The 16,576-nt window shown below is 38.9% G+C and overlaps 1 protein-coding gene across 1 annotated transcript; it reads left to right on the top strand.

Moving 5' to 3' along the window:
- Positions 1–7,332: 7,332 nt before the first annotated feature.
- On the top strand, positions 7,333–9,793 carry LOC110790731 (cytochrome P450 77A3). The gene is made up of 2 exons (XM_021995500.2): positions 7,333–8,401; positions 9,100–9,793. The coding sequence occupies exons 1-2, from the start codon at positions 7,391–7,393 to the stop codon at positions 9,634–9,636; spliced, it is 1,548 nt and encodes a 515-aa protein (XP_021851192.1). The 5' UTR covers positions 7,333–7,390; the 3' UTR covers positions 9,637–9,793.
- Positions 9,794–16,576: the final 6,783 nt, after the last annotated feature.

Genomic DNA, 16,576 nt, shown 5'->3' with positions numbered 1-16,576 from the left:
CTAAATATGTGATTTTTCCTTTGCCATTCGGTTTGCGTGGGATTGTGGCCTGGCCGGTTCTAGTCATTTTCGACAACTCTAAGTAATCTCAACTTGAAATCACAAAAGTCCAAGTATTGGCCCGATTAGTCACTTGATATAGGCACACATAGCACAAGCCTATATAAAATTCGTGCTTGAATTCTACTCGATGCCACATATTCATAACAATCTCTAATATCAAACAATAACAAGATTAACAATTTTGTGGTTTGATTTGAAAATTGCTTCTTAATTGGACTCGTGAGAGACATTTCTAATAATTTTTTAATAAAGGTAAGAAAAAAATATCTTAAGAAAACCTTCGCACAAGTGGAACTCCTAAGAAATCATTATGAACAATAGAGGCTAACTCAGGGCTATTACAAGGATCATTATACATACAATTATCGACTAAGTGCCCCACATTAGCATTTCAGTATGCAACTCTATTTGCTTCTCTATAAATATGCTTGATTAGTTAATTTCCCAGGTGTCAAATGAGGCTAGAAGGGCGAGAATGTCGATGATGATGTGTTGAAGCTTCCAAGGAGTGAACCAACATTTCTTAGTGCAGTTAATGACTAGGAGATTATCACCTTCTATTATGATGTGTCTTATGTTGAGCCCAGTGGCGGATCTTGAAAGATTTTCTTTCCGGGGCCAATCTAAACAGAACATGCCAATAAAAAGTATACACTAGAATAATAATATTATATGGAGTAAAAAATATTTTTAATAAAATAGTAGCTAAAACAAGTAATATAAGCCCTAAAAATAATAAGCATCACAATTACATCATGAATTAATAAATTATAATACTCTATAATGCTAGTCACTTTTTCAACAATTTAAAATTATTAAATATGGACTTAGTACTACTATAAATCTTTGTTATTTTCTTTTAAATACAAAACTAAATTTCTAATAAAGCATTACAAATAGAATTAACATATTACGAGGTAACATAATTTTTTTATTGGAAATAATTATGTATAAAACATTGAATCTTACCTGATTATTGATAGGGATTACTTAGTGTAAGACTCCAACAATGGAGCAACATAACTGACGAAAAGTGGATTCATTCTCAATTTCTACTACATATAGTAACAATAAAATCATAATAATAATAATAATAATAATAATAATAATAATAATAATAATCATCCTCTCAAAAACAGGCGATTAGGGCACGATGTTTACGTGCGTTTAAGGCTCCCTCCTCGTCGATCATCCAGGGATCTCCGGCGTCGGCGTCGGTGTGCCGGGGTCAGGCGAGGGCGGTCAGGTGTCAGGCGACGGCGTTCAGGCGGTTTCCAGGCGATTTCGTGGGGGTTTTCGCAGGCTGTTAGCAACGATTTTCGCAGCCTTTTCCGGTGGTTAAGCAGGCATTTCCGGTGGTTTTCAGGGGGCTTATGTGTCGGCGGTTTTCAGGCATTTCCGGTGGTTTAGCGCGGCTTCAGTTTCAGGTTCGTGGGTTCGTCAGTTCGGCAGTTCGGCAGTTTCAGTTTGGGTTTCATTTTGGGTTCTCAAACATTTCCGGTGGCTTTTCAGTTGTTCGGTGGTTTGGGTTTCAGTCTGGGTTTCAGTTCCGTTCGAGAGTTTCAAGTGCGTTTGTTCGTAAGTTCGTGGGTTGTTCCGTTTCAGTCTGGTTCGCAGTTTGTTGTTGCGTTTTGGGTTTGGTGTTGCAGTTTATGTTTTTGGTGTTGCAGTTTGTGTTTCGATCATTTCCCGGCAATTTGGAGATCACTTTGGGGTTCTGTTTCAGTCGTGGGTTTCAGTTTGGTGCTCAGCTTCATTTTGGGGTTCTCTTGGGCGTTTCGATCTTCTCTTGTGGGCAACAACCGTGATTGTTGTTCGTGAGTGTTTTGTTCACTTGGGTGTTTTGATCGTGAGTGTGCAACAACCGTGAGTGTGTTCTCTTGGGTGATTTGTCCTCTTGGGTTTGCTGTGTGGTGTTCGTTGGTGTTCGTTGGTTGGAGTTACTTTTTGGTTGAAGTGCTTTGTTATGGCGGCTTCCGTAGAGAAGTTTCATTGCCCTTTTGTGGGTCTTAGCGGGTGCCAGGATGGAGGTGGGCGTGGTTTGGTGAGGAGTTCTCTGATCACTCACTTACGTGATCGTCATTGTTGCACTGGTGTGCGGGATGTAACCCGTCATTCCCTTACTACCAATTTGCAGGTTTTTACTACGGCTGAGGTGACCTTTCGTCGTATGGGAATTTGGTTATGTGGAGATTGTTTCAAGACGCATACTCATCGTATTAGGTGTCGTCATGGCAGTGGTTCTAGTACGGTTTTTGTGGACCCACCTGATTCTGGGGATGGTACTATTCGTTTTACTCTCTACGGTATTCAAAAACCACAAGCTCCTGCTTCCGAGCTGTCTACTTCTGTTGCGCCTCGAGAACATCATTTTTCTTTTGATGTTGCTCTTCTAAACACTTTATGGTCCAAGCGGCTGCGTTCTGTGAAATCCATCCCTCCCAAATGTCGTTTGGGTTTTTTGCGAGTTCTGAAAGGGGCGCTTGATAAGGTGATTTGCAGGCCAGATGACATCGCTTGTTGGGTTCAGTTGCTCGTGTTACCTCTTTGTGTCCTCAAGACTTTTTCTCCACGAAGTAATCGTGAGTGTTCCTCCGGTGTTAGGCGGCGGCAACAGGAAGAGAGTATCACCTCTGCTATTCGTTCTTGGGGTGTGCCTGGTGGTTCTGAGCAACTTGTCATAGACACATTGGCTAGTGTGTCTCCCCCTCTATTGGATGTTGACGACGACCATGATTTGGCGGAGCGTAATATTAAGCAATGCAAGAGAAAGATTTCTGACGGTCACTACACTGCTGCCGTTAGGGTTCTTTCTTCCTCAGGTCTTGCCCCTTACAATGATGCTACTCTTGCAGATTTGCAAGCAAAGCACCCTTCCGTTCCGGTCCCTACCTTACCGGATATCCCTGTTGATCACCACCTTATTGCTTCCTCCGCTGTTGTTTTGGAGCAGATTATGGGCTTTCCGCGTGGTACTTCGTGCGGTAGAGATGGCTTGCGTGCTCAACACCTTTTGGATTGCTTGGGTGGTGCTGCTGTAGCTGTTTCTGATGAGTTGGTGGATGCTATCACTCAGGTTGTTAATCTCTTTCTTGCTGGAAAGTGTCCTGCTGGGCTTGGAGGATACATTGCTAGTGCTCCTCTTACGCCACTTATTAAGCCTGGTGGGGGTATTCGGCCTATTGCCGTGGGCACTATTTGGAGGCGCCTTGTTTCTAAGGTCGGGGAAGCTTTGATTGGTCCGCGTTTAGGAAACTACTTTGGAGGTCTTCAGTTTGGAGTTGGGGTTCCAGCTGGTGGTGAGGCCATTCTCCATGCTGTCAATCGGTTGGTTGAGGCTCGTGGGGCTGATGTTGGCCTCTCTATGTTATTGGTGGATTTTCGGAATGCGTTCAATTTAGTTGATCGTTCGGCTTTGTTGCGTGAGGTACGGCTCCATTGTCCTGCTCTTTCGCGTTGGGTTGAATTCTGCTACTCTTCTCCAGCGCGGCTGTATTATGGGGAGCATACCTTGTGGTCTTGTCAGGGTGTGCAGCAAGGGGATCCTCTCGGCCCTTTGCTTTTTTCTCTAGTTCTACATCCATTGGTGTGTCGAATCAGAGACTCATTTGATCTATCTCTTCAGGCTTGGTACTTGGACGATGGCACTATCGTTGGTGACACTTTGGTGGTTGGACAGGTCTTGGAGTTGATTTTGGAGGAGGGTCCTCATTTAGGTCTCCATGTTAATGTTGAGAAGACGGAGGTTTTCTGGCCTTCGGAGGACCCCCGCAGTCGTCTAGAGGGTGTCTTTCCTACGGATATTGCTCGTCCTGCGCTTGGTGTTAAGTTGCTTGGTGGCCCAGTCAGTACGGATTCCTCTTTTTGTAAGGAGTTGGTTTCGCAGCGTGTGTCGAAGGCTGTTGTGTTGATGGATGCTGTAGCCAAGCTTAATGATCCCCAGTGTGAGTTGTTGCTTCTTCGTGCGTGTACTGGAGTTTCTAAACTCTACTTTGCTATGCGCACTTGTCCGCCTCATCTTTTCGAAGCGGCCCAATTATCCTTTGATGTGGCTTTGCGGGCTTCTTTAGAGCGCATCGTGGCTGCTTCGGGGCCTGGTTTCGGTGACTGGCAATGGCGCCTTTCCACCTTGCCTTATTCTTATGGAGGATTGGGTGTTTATTCAGCTGGTGATGTTCGGCATTATGCTTTTCTTGCATCCCGTTTGCAGTCTTCTGGTTTGCAGGATTCGCTTCTTCGGCTTTCAGGTGTTGATGGTCCGGGACCGGCCTTTGACGATGCTCTTGGTCTTTTCAATAGGACCGTGGAGACCGACCTTATGCGTAGCCCTAGTGAGATCGCTGCCCCCAGACTCATGAAGAAATTGGCAGACATATATTTCACGAAGGTTACTACTGATGCGGAATCCGCCTTCTCCTTATCTTCGCGTCTTGTTGCCCTATGGAAATCACAGCAGGGGGATCACTCCTCGGCTTGGTTGCGGGTAGTCCCCATCTCGGGGTTAGGCCAGACTATGAACGGTAAGACTTATCGTTCGGTTCTTTGCTATCGGTTGGGTATTCCGTTGTTCTGTTATTTGACGCCGTGTTCTGCTTGCTCTCGGGTTTTCGACGGGGACATTTATGGGGATCATGCCGTGTCTTGTGCTGGGATTGTGGGTATCAAACATCGGCATAATGTTGTTCGTGATACCCTTTTGGATATTTGCTATCGGTCGGGGATTTCTGCTCGCAAGGAGGTTGATGTTGGGCTGACTAGTGAGAGTGATGGAGCTCTTCGTCCTGCAGATATACTGCTTTACTCATGGGATGGTGGTTTGGATGTGTGTGTTGACTTGACTGGGTCTTCCCCTATGACGCAATCTGGGTTGTCAGGCTTCGTTCCGGGTCGGGTTGTGGCGGTTGCAGCGCAGCGGAAGCAGGATAAGTATGGGGCACGTTGTAGGGCTTTGGGTTACGGTTTCTTCCCTTTTTCCTTCTCTTCTTTTGGGGAATTAGAGAAAGGGGATGTTTCTTTGCTGAAGCGGGTCCAGGCGTACTCCAGGGCTCAAGACATTGGGGCACGGGCAGCTGCCCACATTTTCAGCAGGATCGGGTTCGCCATAGCTAGAGGAGTGGGGGCCCAGATTGTATCTCGGCTCCCCTCCAACTTCTTGTAGTTCATTTGATCTTTGTAGCTTGTTAAGCTTGTAACGTTTTGGTGTTTTCCCATAATAATAATAATAATAATAATAATAATAAATATAAAAAAAAAACAGGAAAAGGAAGGCTAGAAGTCTAGGTCTTGTAGGAAGTGGGCCACGGGATATGAATCATGCATCCTTGATTCACGGTATTGTGGAGTTAAAGTTAAGTTGGGCTTTTTTTTGCTTTTTCGCTGGGCTATTTATGAACTTGCTCTACAACTGCATTTCTGAATTTTCTCTACGACTGTTAATCTATTATGTCTTGTTTTTTTAATTTTTGGGCCAGTACCAGGGGCCAGGCCCCTCTGGATGGTCCGCCATTGGTTGAGCCTGATAGTTTCTTGCACTCCTTTTTGTTGACCAATCGCTTCTGCCATGAAGAATTGTGTAGGTCGTCTGGCCTGGGCTGATGGCCTTTCGTGTAGTTCCGAGATTGAAAGTACAGGATGACACTGATTTCCCAGTTGAGTCTCGGAGAAGGATCCCTGCAGCCGTTGAATCCGCCTTGCTTGAGCCATCAAAATTTAGTTTGAAAACGCCTGAAGGAGGAGGAGCCCAATTAACTAGGATGATAGAGGTGGTGGATGTTGATGTAGGATTATTGTTGGTAGAGGAGAATGGGGTACCCAAGTTGAGAGTGAGTCAATTTTAGTTTGCAATTGCCACTCTGAGTAGAGAGCAGTTGCTTTTTTATATACATCATTCGTGTTAAAACATGCGTTATTAAAAACACAGTTATTTCTTTCTTTCCATAATTCCCAGCAAAGAAATTTGGTTTTTTCAAGAGAAGCTGGGAATTTCTGAAAATAGGAAAGCAAGTCTATGAGGCCTAAAGAAGGTAGTCTGTAATCCGGCCAAGAAGTTATAAAAGGTAGATCCCACATAGTTCTTGAGATGGGGCAGTGAATAAATAGGTGATCAATGTTTTCTGAGTAGGTGTCGCACAAAGGGCAATTATCAAAAGGCAAGATATGTCGTTGGTAAAGAGTATTCCGGATTGGCATGATGTCATCATTTTCCACATTTCTAGTGATCGGAATGCCCAATAATAGGATTTATTTTCTAATGATAGGCAGATCCCACATTTCTAGTGATTGGAATGCCCAATAATAGGATTTATTTTCCCTCATAAAAGAATGTACATATTTTCATAATCTTATACCCTCATTTTAGTTTTGAAACTTTTTTCTATCTACTTTATACCATAGTTTTTTCCCTCAAAAGAATTACTCGTAACATTTTAGTTTCTACTCTTTATGTTTTTGGTTACTAAAACACATACATGTGGTGCGACGTCTATTAAGGTATTTGATAGGTAAAACATTAGAAGTTCTTGTTAAGAAACCAAAAGAAAAGAGTGAAAACTGATAAAGTCCCACATTAGTAGAATATCAAACCTATTATATATTGGAGTATGTGAATACTTCAAGAAAGTGGGAGGAAGACCTTGTTTGCGCACACACGCCCATCCTGGTCAGTTGAGTGGTGTCGGGCTCCGGTTATGGGGAATGCGATGCGAGAGTTGAGTTCTAATTAATCGTAGAGGGTGACTGCATATATTCCACTGTATCGGGGTACGTAGCGCGAAATCATTTTCTAAGACTCCCGGTACATAGCGCGAAATCATCTTCTAAGACAGTATGTGGTGTTTCAGGACACAACGGTTGTACGTTCCATCACCATACAAATAATTCTTCAACAATGACCATCCATCACCTATGAATCCTATGATTGCGAATTATTAGGTGGGAAGTAAGGTTCCACATTTGAGTAAAGTGCAATTGTACACGAACAAGCATTTTTAGACTTTTAGTTTCGTGATTGGAATTAAGTTCAACTTTGATTTATCTTTTTTTCATCTTTACGCATGTAGTACACCTTCAAAGTCATACCAATTTTGTCCAAAGAGAACAAAGTTAGTAACAAAGTAAATACACACACAACTCACACATTTACTCACGTACACAACTAGCTCAAAAGTAAATAAAAAGTTAAGTACTCGTATTCAATTCATTGGCTGGTTGGTAGATGCTACATATTTATTCATACTCTCACTCAATACATAATATACCACTATATATTATATATACCCTCTTCATACCATAACCCACTATACAAAACTACACACTCTAACTAGAAAGCATGGAACTCCTAGATATCTTCTTACTCTTCTTTGCACCAATCTTTCTCCTACTATGGTGGCGACGATTGTTCGTCACCACCAGAAAGGGCCCGGAGAAGGGAAACCTTCCCCCGGGCCCACCAGGGTGGCCTGTTGTTGGAAACCTCTTTCAGGTCATCCTCCAACGTAGGCCTTTCATGTACGTGGTCAGAGACCTACGAAAGGTATACGGGCCAATTTTTACCATGAAGATGGGTCAGAGGACGTTGGTCATTCTCACAGATGCAGATCTCATCCATGAGGCTCTTGTTCAGCGGGGCGCGCTCTTCGCTAGCCGCCCCGCCGAGTCACCTACTCGCTTGGTTTTCAGCCTTGGAAAGTGTGCTATCAACTCGGCGGAGTACGGCCCGTTATGGCGGGCCCTAAGGAGGAACTTCGCCACCGAGGTGGTGGTGTCGGCACGGGTGAAGCAATGCGGGTGGGTGAGGAAGTGGGCCATAGAGAATCATATGGGCCGGGTCAAGGAGGAAGCCCAAGAGAAAGGATACGTAGAAGTTATGAGCCAATGTAGGCTCACTGTTTGTAGCATAATAATATGTCTTTGCTTTGGGGCCAAGTTATCTGAAGAATGGATAAAATCCATAGAGAGTGTTCTTAAGGAAGTAATGCTTATGACTTTGCCGAAGCTTCCAGACTTTCTGCCCATTCTAACCCCATTGGTGGCCCGTGGGCAGCTTAAACGGGCCAAGGAGCTAAGGAGAAAACAAATGGAGATCCTTGGCCCCCTTGTGCAGGCCCGTAAGGGTTTTGTTGAGAGCGGTGGGTGCCCCAATAGTGGCGATCTTGATATGGCAAGCCCGGTTGGGGCAGCCTATGTGGACTCTCTCTTGGGCCTTGACCCGCCCGGCAGGCCCGGCGGGCTTGGGGTGGAAGAGTTGGTGACTTTGTGCTCGGAGGTAATTAATGCTGGAACTGACACTAGCGCCACCGTCGTTGAGTGGGTCCTCCTACACCTTGTGTTAGACCAAAGGGTAAGATTATATTTCACGACCATTTTATTATTTTGTTGTATAATAAATTATTGTGAATCATTTTGGCATTATTGTACTTTAAAACATTTGACTTTGAATTTGCACAGTAAATAACTCCGCAGTTGGTACGATAAGTTGACCCGACCCGATAACTCGACCTTATTCTAACATCAAAATTGAGATTTTGACCGATTTTTTAAAATCAAATTTATATAATTGTGTAATTTTGGATTTGACCTGACATGACATGACCCGGCCTAATTAAATGTCACTCTTAGGTACGAAGTACTTAATAAGTAAATAGACCTAGAATCCTAAGATACATAAATGTTAGAAGATTGCGTTTTTGAGTTTCATTAATGGTACTCTTGTTGGTTCTAATATCTTCGTACGTGGGTACAATAAGTTGACCCTACCCGATAACGTTAAATAAACGGATTTTGATCAACTTTTTTAACCAATTTATGTAATTGTGTTAATCCGAATTTGACCTGATCCGACCTAATTGATTGTCAATTTCTGGGTACGACGTACGTAGAACTTAATTACTTAGCCGAGTATCCTAAGATACATAAATGTTCGAAGATTAATTATGTTTTTATAGTTTCTTAATTGTACTTATTGTGTATTTTAATTAATTCAATTTTCAGCTCATAAAAAAGACTTGTTACGATTGATGTTACATGTCCAACTTACAGGTTCAACAGAAATTGTACGAAGAAATAGTAGACGTGGTAGGGAAAAATGGAGTTGTTACTGAGGATGACCTAGAGAAGATGACCTATCTCAACGCCATCATTAAAGAGACGATGCGGCGACACCCGCCGAGCCACTTTCTTCTCTCCCATGCCGCGACGGAGGACGCCGTCCTAGGCGGCTACACCATCCCGAAAGACGCGAATCTCGAGATCTACACCGCGTGGGTGACACAAGACCCGGCCCATTGGCCCAACCCGGATGTGTTCCGGCCCGAGAGGTTCTTGCCCGGGGGAGAAGGGTACGAGGTGGACTGGACGGGCAACCGGGGGGTCCGGATGCTTCCCTTTGGGGCGGGTAGGCGAATATGCCCGGCTTGGAGTTTGGGTACGTTGCATGTGGGTTTATTGCTTGCTAGGATGGTGCATGCTTTTCGTTGGGTTCCTATTCCGGGTAGCCCGCCCGACCCGACTGAAACTTTTGCTTTTACTATGGTGATGAAGAACCCTCTCAAGGCTGGCATATTACCTAGGTGTTGATCATTATGGTATACGTTCCAATATTAATTATGGGTGAATTAATTTTCAATTTGAAATTGGTACGTTATTTAATTAGGAAGTACGTGTAGAAGTTATTGTGTAAACCATAGCTTATATTAATGATCGAGTATGATAATATTATAGGCGGTTGCTTGAAGTTTTTGGGATTTTTCGAATTTTATTTTGATTAATGTTGTCTTTTATCGTATTGCTTTAAGAAAAAAATTATTATTATTGGTTAATGATCAATATTATACAATTTGAATATCACATTTTTCTTAATCAGACGTATTTTTAAATTATCCTACCTAATATATAATATGCGGGCGACTTCATAAGTGTAAAGGCCAAGGAAAATATATAATTCAATGTAAAATAGATGTCGTATTTCGTATCATGAAGCTAGATATACTTAGGAGGGACGATAAAGCGAATTTATGTTATTACCGTCATTGTTTATATGGTGAAAAAAAACAACTCTACATCTATCAGTATGTGTAATTCTTGAAAGACCATCAATATTCCCGATCACACTTGGTATATTAATCTCGTTGTCACATTATCGAAAATTCGAAAAGGATAGTTGATAGTAGGTCGGATAGCTAATGTTGGTCATCTTGTCGATTCTCATATGTTTATTAGACGAAACACAACGGCAGATGTTTCATATGGCTCGGATGCATGGGCCCGGTCCCTCAAACGAAAATTATAGTGTATTTTATGTTACGGTCTCCCTTAAAATTTATTAAAAAATTGCATAAATTACTTCTTACTAGTCCGGTAGTCCCTCTCATAAAAGTGTTCAAAACCCTCCAAATATTGAATCGTAATGAAAACCAATTTCTTTATTTACGTACATGATCAATAATGTCACCGTCAGTATACATTTTATTGTACAAGGTACGGCCTTATTTTGACTATACGGCATTGGCATATGCTTATAAATGTTAAGAGGGGCATGCATTATTGGCCACCCCATATCGATCACTAAGGTATTCCGAAACATTGTCATATGAGACGTTAATTCTAGTTTGTTTGATTTTTTTTATTTTTTTCTATTTTTAGAAAGATAGCATGGGCATTTTATTAGCGTATATTAATTTTCGCCAAAGTGGAGATACTTTGGGCAAAAGAACTAATACATTGTCACATAATAATGCTAGCTTATTATGTGAGTCTATCTCTCCTATTTTTTGAGCTGAGGTCAATTTTCCGACTTATATTTTCTGATTCGAATGAGTTACAAGGGTAATATAAATTTTACAAATGGGAATGAGAGGTTTTGAACCCGTGAATTATTGTACACATGTCCCTCGACATTAACTACTAGGTCGAGACTGTATTGTTATTTCTTGACGTTGTTTAACATGGGTATTAGTCACTAGTCAGGTTTTGTCGTTCTGAATGTTTTCGCGTTTTCGGCTAGGGGCCAGGCCCACCCCAACCATAAGGAAGCTCCGCCACTTATTTGGATAGAGAGAAAAATGTGACATTCTAAGCACTATACATATATTAGGCCAGAAAACTATATTCAACGTGACTTGATTACTTGAGGATCAGATAATTTAATTTCTCACCAATTTTCAAACCAAATTTAATTTCCTCGTCTATTTATGAGTGTTGTAAGTAGTCTTTTAATAGCTTTGGATGATCAATTAATCTAATTGTTATTCAAGTACATTGATATTAAATATTCCAAGTACTACGTACAATATTTACAATAAGTTTTCTTATCTATTTATAGCTAGACTTTTACTAACTTTCTATAAATATATATCTAGGTGCTCAGACTCACAGTCACAACCACGGTGTATTTATTTCTCTCGCAGACTGAGACTGCCAATCTAAAAATTGTTATATAAATATGTATATATGAAGGCTTTAGAGTTTAGGCCAAAGGAAAATTTATTGTTTTGAATTATACTAGCATATCTAGGGTTTGTTATGTTTCACCAAAATGGGTTATGGAGTACTTGACCAAATGTACCATCTAGCTAAATGGTTTCATCTATGGCAAAATTTGATTACAAAATCCATAGCCGGAAGAACGGTTACGTTGCACCATACTCTACGTATATAGGATGCGTTCTTTTCGCCAGATGAAATCTGGATTTATCTGTACTGCACTTATCAATTTAATTAAACTTCTTGAAGTTGATTAAACATGATTTATTTGATAGGACATGAATACAAATGCTTAGAATTTGTTGGATCTTATTATACCTATTGCAAGAGAGTATACTTGAGAAATTTATAGAACCACTATAAGAAATTGTACCATTAATGACGGAAAATCCGGTCGCTAAAGGCCAATAATCGTTGATTAACGACGGGATTTTCTGTCGTGAACCCGTCATAAAAGGGGATCGTCATTAATGGAAAATCTCGTCGATCGGTAACCCATCGTAAAAGACATTTATGACGGTTGTCCCCATCTTTGTTTGGTTGTTATCCCTGTCGCAAAAGGTTTTTGCGACGGAATTTTTGACCCGTCGTTTTTAGGTTGTTATTAAAGATACAAATTCTTGTAGTGAACCTAATTTGTACGTATATGAAGACTTTAGAGTTTAGACCAAAGAAAACTTTATTGTTTTGAGTAGCTAGAGTTCGTTATGTTTCACCAAATCAAATTAAATGGGGTTGTGGACTAATTAACCAAATGACCATCTAGCTAAATGGTTTCACCTATGAAAACATTTGGTTAAACAAAATTCATAGCAGGAAGAACGGTTACGTTGCACCATATTCTCCGCGTATACGATGTGTACGTTTTTTTCGCCGGATGAAACCTGAATCTATCTAACTGGACTTATCGATCTAAACTTCTTGAAGTTGATTCAACATGATTCATCTCATAGGAGTATAGGACCCGAACCTAGATGTTTGGAACTTATTGTTAGACCTGATCATATCTGATTGCAAGAGAGTATATTTGAGAAACTTATTGAATTTGATTGGAACTGGCTTATATGACCTAATCTCTACTTATAAAGGAACGCTTGATAATGCGTCAAAAAAGTGCATGTTTGCCTCTTTTACCCTTTACTTGACCCGAAAAATAAAACAAATTAAATATAAAAAACTTTTATATTACAACATAAAACGGAATCAATATAAAAGATATTTACCAAAATCACAAATATTAAAAATAATTAGAAAAAAAATCAATAAAAGAACAAAAAGTTATTACCATTTAAGTATTATTTATGTGCGTTTTTAAATTACAAGTACACTTCACGTGTATATAAAGACATACTTACTCCGTTCTTATTTACATGACACCATTGAGTTTTTGACACTATTCACATAAGTTATTTTGACTTGCTTTTGTGATATATATATACATAAGAAAAAACATAGTCGTGTAGGATCTTATTAAATTTGTCTCAATAAATATTTTTTAAATATCAATTTTTTATAATTTTTTCTTATCCATAATGGAAGATATTAATGCTTGAAATTGTGCATTGGATAACGTACATGCCTAAATAATTGCGTCATTTAAAAAAGAATAGAGGAAGTATATATAATTGCAACTTAACTAAATTGAAACTTTTATTTTTTCAGGTGAAGACTCAATTAATAGAACACACTCATAGTCGATAGAACTGATCGACTAACTAGCTTAATTATATAGTTTAGACGTTTAGTTAAAGTCTTGTAGAAAACGTACTGAAAACTTAGAATTGAATCTCGTCTGTATCATATAGTCCTAAACAAATAGGGGAAGAAAAACAGAAGCAAGCTGAAGCTAGTCATGGTATTATTGGTATGGCATTGAATTATGGAGTAAATGAGGGCGGTCTGTCGTAGCAATTAATCAAGTATGGAGTCGATCGATAAGATTTGGAATGTCAATGTCTCAGATTATAAGGTTTCACAATTGGTGTACACCCCTCATTAATTTCTTCTCGAATTCCTAACTTCTTATATTTTTCTACGAGTACTCTTTCTGTTTCGTTTTAAGTGTTACAGTTTGATCGGACCTATTCACGAACACTCAACTTTATCATTTGAGACATTGGCATTTTGGAATATTTAGCTATGTCAAATCTCTTCACCTGGTCTGATCTGTATTTTTTAGTTTTTGGTTAGTCTGTTTTGAATATCTCTTGTATGATATGAATGTTTTCTGCGAGTGTCTTTTGTTTTTCCTAGTCAAGTATGATGTGATTTTTTGTTGGTCTGATCCAGTCTATTCTGGATATTTATTACTTTCTCCGTTCTTATTTACATGACACAATTGGGTTTTGGATACTATTCACATAAGCTCATTCGACTTCCTTTTGTGGTTTATACTTAAAGTAAAAACATAGTCGTTTGGGGTCTTGTTAAATTCGTCTCAATAAATTTTTTTAAATATCAACTTTTTATAATTTTTTCTTGTCCATAATTGGAGATATTAATGTTTGAAATCGTGTGTTGGCAAACGTGCCTAAATAATTGTGTCATTTAAAAAAGAACAGAGAAAGTATGTGGTATGATGATTTTAAGGAAAACACAGTAAGTAATAAACCATAAGGATGAGGTGAAGATAACAAAGTCATCACTCTAACGTACTTAGTTGTCCATTACGGAAATTATATAGTGAAAATAATATTGTGACTAATCAAAATACATATTATTATATAATAACATTCGTTTTGAATATATTAGTAAAAAAAACTAGTCAAAGCTAAGGCTTTGTTCAATTCGACTTATTCTAACTTATTTCAGACAAAATAAGTTCAGATAAGTTCAAATAAGTTAAGATAATATAAGTTCAGCCAAAATAAGTCCAATAGAACGGAGCCTAATATAAGTAGTATAGAGTAACACTTAAAAAAACGTCAACTTTTGTGTAAGACCGCCTTACCAAAAAATACTACTTTGATTGCTTAATTAATTAGTTACAGTGTTTAACTAATTAGTTATAATATTTAATTAATAGGTTTCATTGTTTAACTAATTGATTTTATTGCTTAACTTATATAACACCGATATGGTCTTTTGTATAAGATCGCCTTGTATAAAAGTTTATATAAATAAAACCAGAGCGAGTAATACGCGACTACGCGTAAGCAACCGTTGACAATTGGTCAGGATCTTTACTAGCTTCTACGAAGTAAACTAACATAGAACTAAATGCTGCATCATGGAGAAATATGCACAATGTTTCTTTTTAGTAAGGTTGATCAGATGCAAGTGTTCTTCACAATTTAGTTTCTAGTTAGGAAATTAATTAAGGAATGGGCAATTTTAAGAAAAAAAATATGGGAAGGTACATTATTGTTGACTTTTTGTCACCGTCGAACAATGAGACCGAACTGCTAGAACTAGACCTATATAATGGGGCGGAGTCTTATTAAGCACTCTGACCCAACCCTAAAATTATGGGGTCAGGCCCATCTTACCCCAAACCCGTTATGTTAATGTTATCGTGTTTTTTATCGGGAAATAGATGACAAAAAATTAACCCTTTAAAAGCCTATTAGAGAGCGGTTCAACCCGTTTGTTCTTAAAATTATGTTGATCCTTCAAGGGCATACCCCATATATGTAGAGGGTCGGACTTGACCCTGTAATTTCATAGTTGGGTCTAGGGCCCCACCCCATTCTACGGATCTATGGTCTACACCTAAGAAAAGAGTACATACAAATAAAGTCTTTATTCGCTTTATCTGGTCTGGTCTGGTCTGATTTTTCTAATTTTCGTATGTTTTTGTTTGACTTGGTCTGATCTGGTCTAAAAAATTTCTATAGGTGTCTGGTCTAATTTTCTATTCCGATCTATAGGTGTCTGGTCTGATTTTCTATAGAAATAAGAATAAAGTTAAGAGAACAAAGCCAAAACGACACAAATTTTAACTTCAAAATAGGATTTAGGAGGGTACTAATGGGCCTCTATATAGGCTTTTCATATGGATCAACTACAAAGATGGGCCAGGAACAGTGGGCCTATCAGAAGATAAAGTTGTAGGCCTTGTTGAGTTGCTGCTGATAGAGATTGGTTTGTCATTTGAGTGACTAGGCAAGGAGTTCGTATGCTATTTATCACCATATTTCAAGAACTTGATTGATGATTATTTCTTACTTTGCTTTTTATTAAACTTACATAATACCATATCATAATGACTTGTAACATATTGGAATTCTTAATTTTTTATTTTCTAATTGAAAGGTGTCTTTAATTGGACATTAGAAAAAATTATGATGATTAGACATTTGGAAAATATAGGTATGGAGGAATCTTTCAATAGTCTACATGCTGAATGTTTTTGTCTTAAAAAATATTGTCAAAGTAAGGTCATATTCAAGTAAAATAAAATATGAAGTAAGAGATTTGGATAGAATCATTCCAATAATCGGAACATCCTTGAAAATTCAGACTACAACACCTTACCTTAAATGAAGAGAATTTAACCTTAGTACCTAACATACTCCGTAATAACATTCTTCTATATCAACATTTAACTTTTGAATCAATAATGTAGGCAATCACTTGAATAATGCATTGGAGAATTTTCAAATTCCAATCACGGATTTCACTTATTACCAGAAAGACGGAATCACGACATCCAAATTTGTGTACCTCTACGTAATAGACAAGTGAAAAACGTTAATACTTCCTCCGCTCCATAAATATCGCACCATAATGGACTTTTACTTCTCTAACACATTACTTTGACTCTTAATACTTGAATCGTGTGTAGTTAAAAATTATAAAAAATTGATATTTAGAAAATATATATCGATAGAAATCTAACATGACCCACATGACTACAATTTTCTTACGTATGAACCATAAAAAATGGCCAAAATCATATCGTAGTGTGAATAGTGTAAAAAACAAAATGGTGCGATATTTACGGAACGGAGAAAGTATGACTTTCAAAATCAGTTGATTACAAATTTAGATGGTTTGAAACTATTTGACTTGAAAATGACCTATATATGATATT

The sequence above is a fragment of the Spinacia oleracea genome, chromosome 6, assembly GCF_020520425.1.
Source record: "Spinacia oleracea cultivar Varoflay chromosome 6, BTI_SOV_V1, whole genome shotgun sequence".
In the NCBI taxonomy this organism is placed as follows: Eukaryota; Viridiplantae; Streptophyta; class Magnoliopsida; order Caryophyllales; family Amaranthaceae; genus Spinacia; species Spinacia oleracea.
Note: the sequence above shows the minus strand (reverse complement) of the source record. Positions and strands in the feature narration are given on the sequence as shown.